We start from the raw sequence: 220 nt of genomic DNA, 5'->3' as shown, positions 1-220 counted from the left end.
ACAGCTGCGTCGGGACCGGTAAGATTGAACGTGGTGGCGTCCATGGCACAATTGTATTCTCTTAAAATCGCTCCATCAAAGTATAGGATTTGCCATGTGGCTCAGCTGGACAAGACACCAGCTGACCATGGTCATCATGGTTGTCGGCTCGAGCCCTGCAAGATGACAATTTAGCATCTGGTACCTCATCAATAACATGCGTCACATCTGTGGTTAGTCC

The 220-nt window shown here is 49.1% G+C and overlaps 1 protein-coding gene across 1 annotated transcript in view; it reads right to left on the bottom strand.

Annotated features, from left to right (window-relative positions):
• Positions 1 to 61: 61 nt before the first annotated feature.
• Positions 62 to 220, bottom strand: part of PHALS_02004 (glycine-trna ligase) — a gene marked incomplete at both ends in the record, with an annotated part of 1927 nt that continues 1768 nt past the window's right edge. The window contains one exon of the mRNA XM_024716499.1: positions 62 to 155. Within this exon, the coding sequence (XP_024582092.1) occupies positions 62 to 155 (94 nt within the window). The remainder of the gene's footprint in view (positions 156 to 220) is intronic.

Source organism: Plasmopara halstedii (assembly GCF_900000015.1).
Source record: "Plasmopara halstedii genome assembly, contig: Scaffold_1651, whole genome shotgun sequence".
NCBI classification, from domain to species: Eukaryota; Oomycota; class Peronosporomycetes; order Peronosporales; family Peronosporaceae; genus Plasmopara; species Plasmopara halstedii.
Note: the sequence above shows the minus strand (reverse complement) of the source record. Positions and strands in the feature narration are given on the sequence as shown.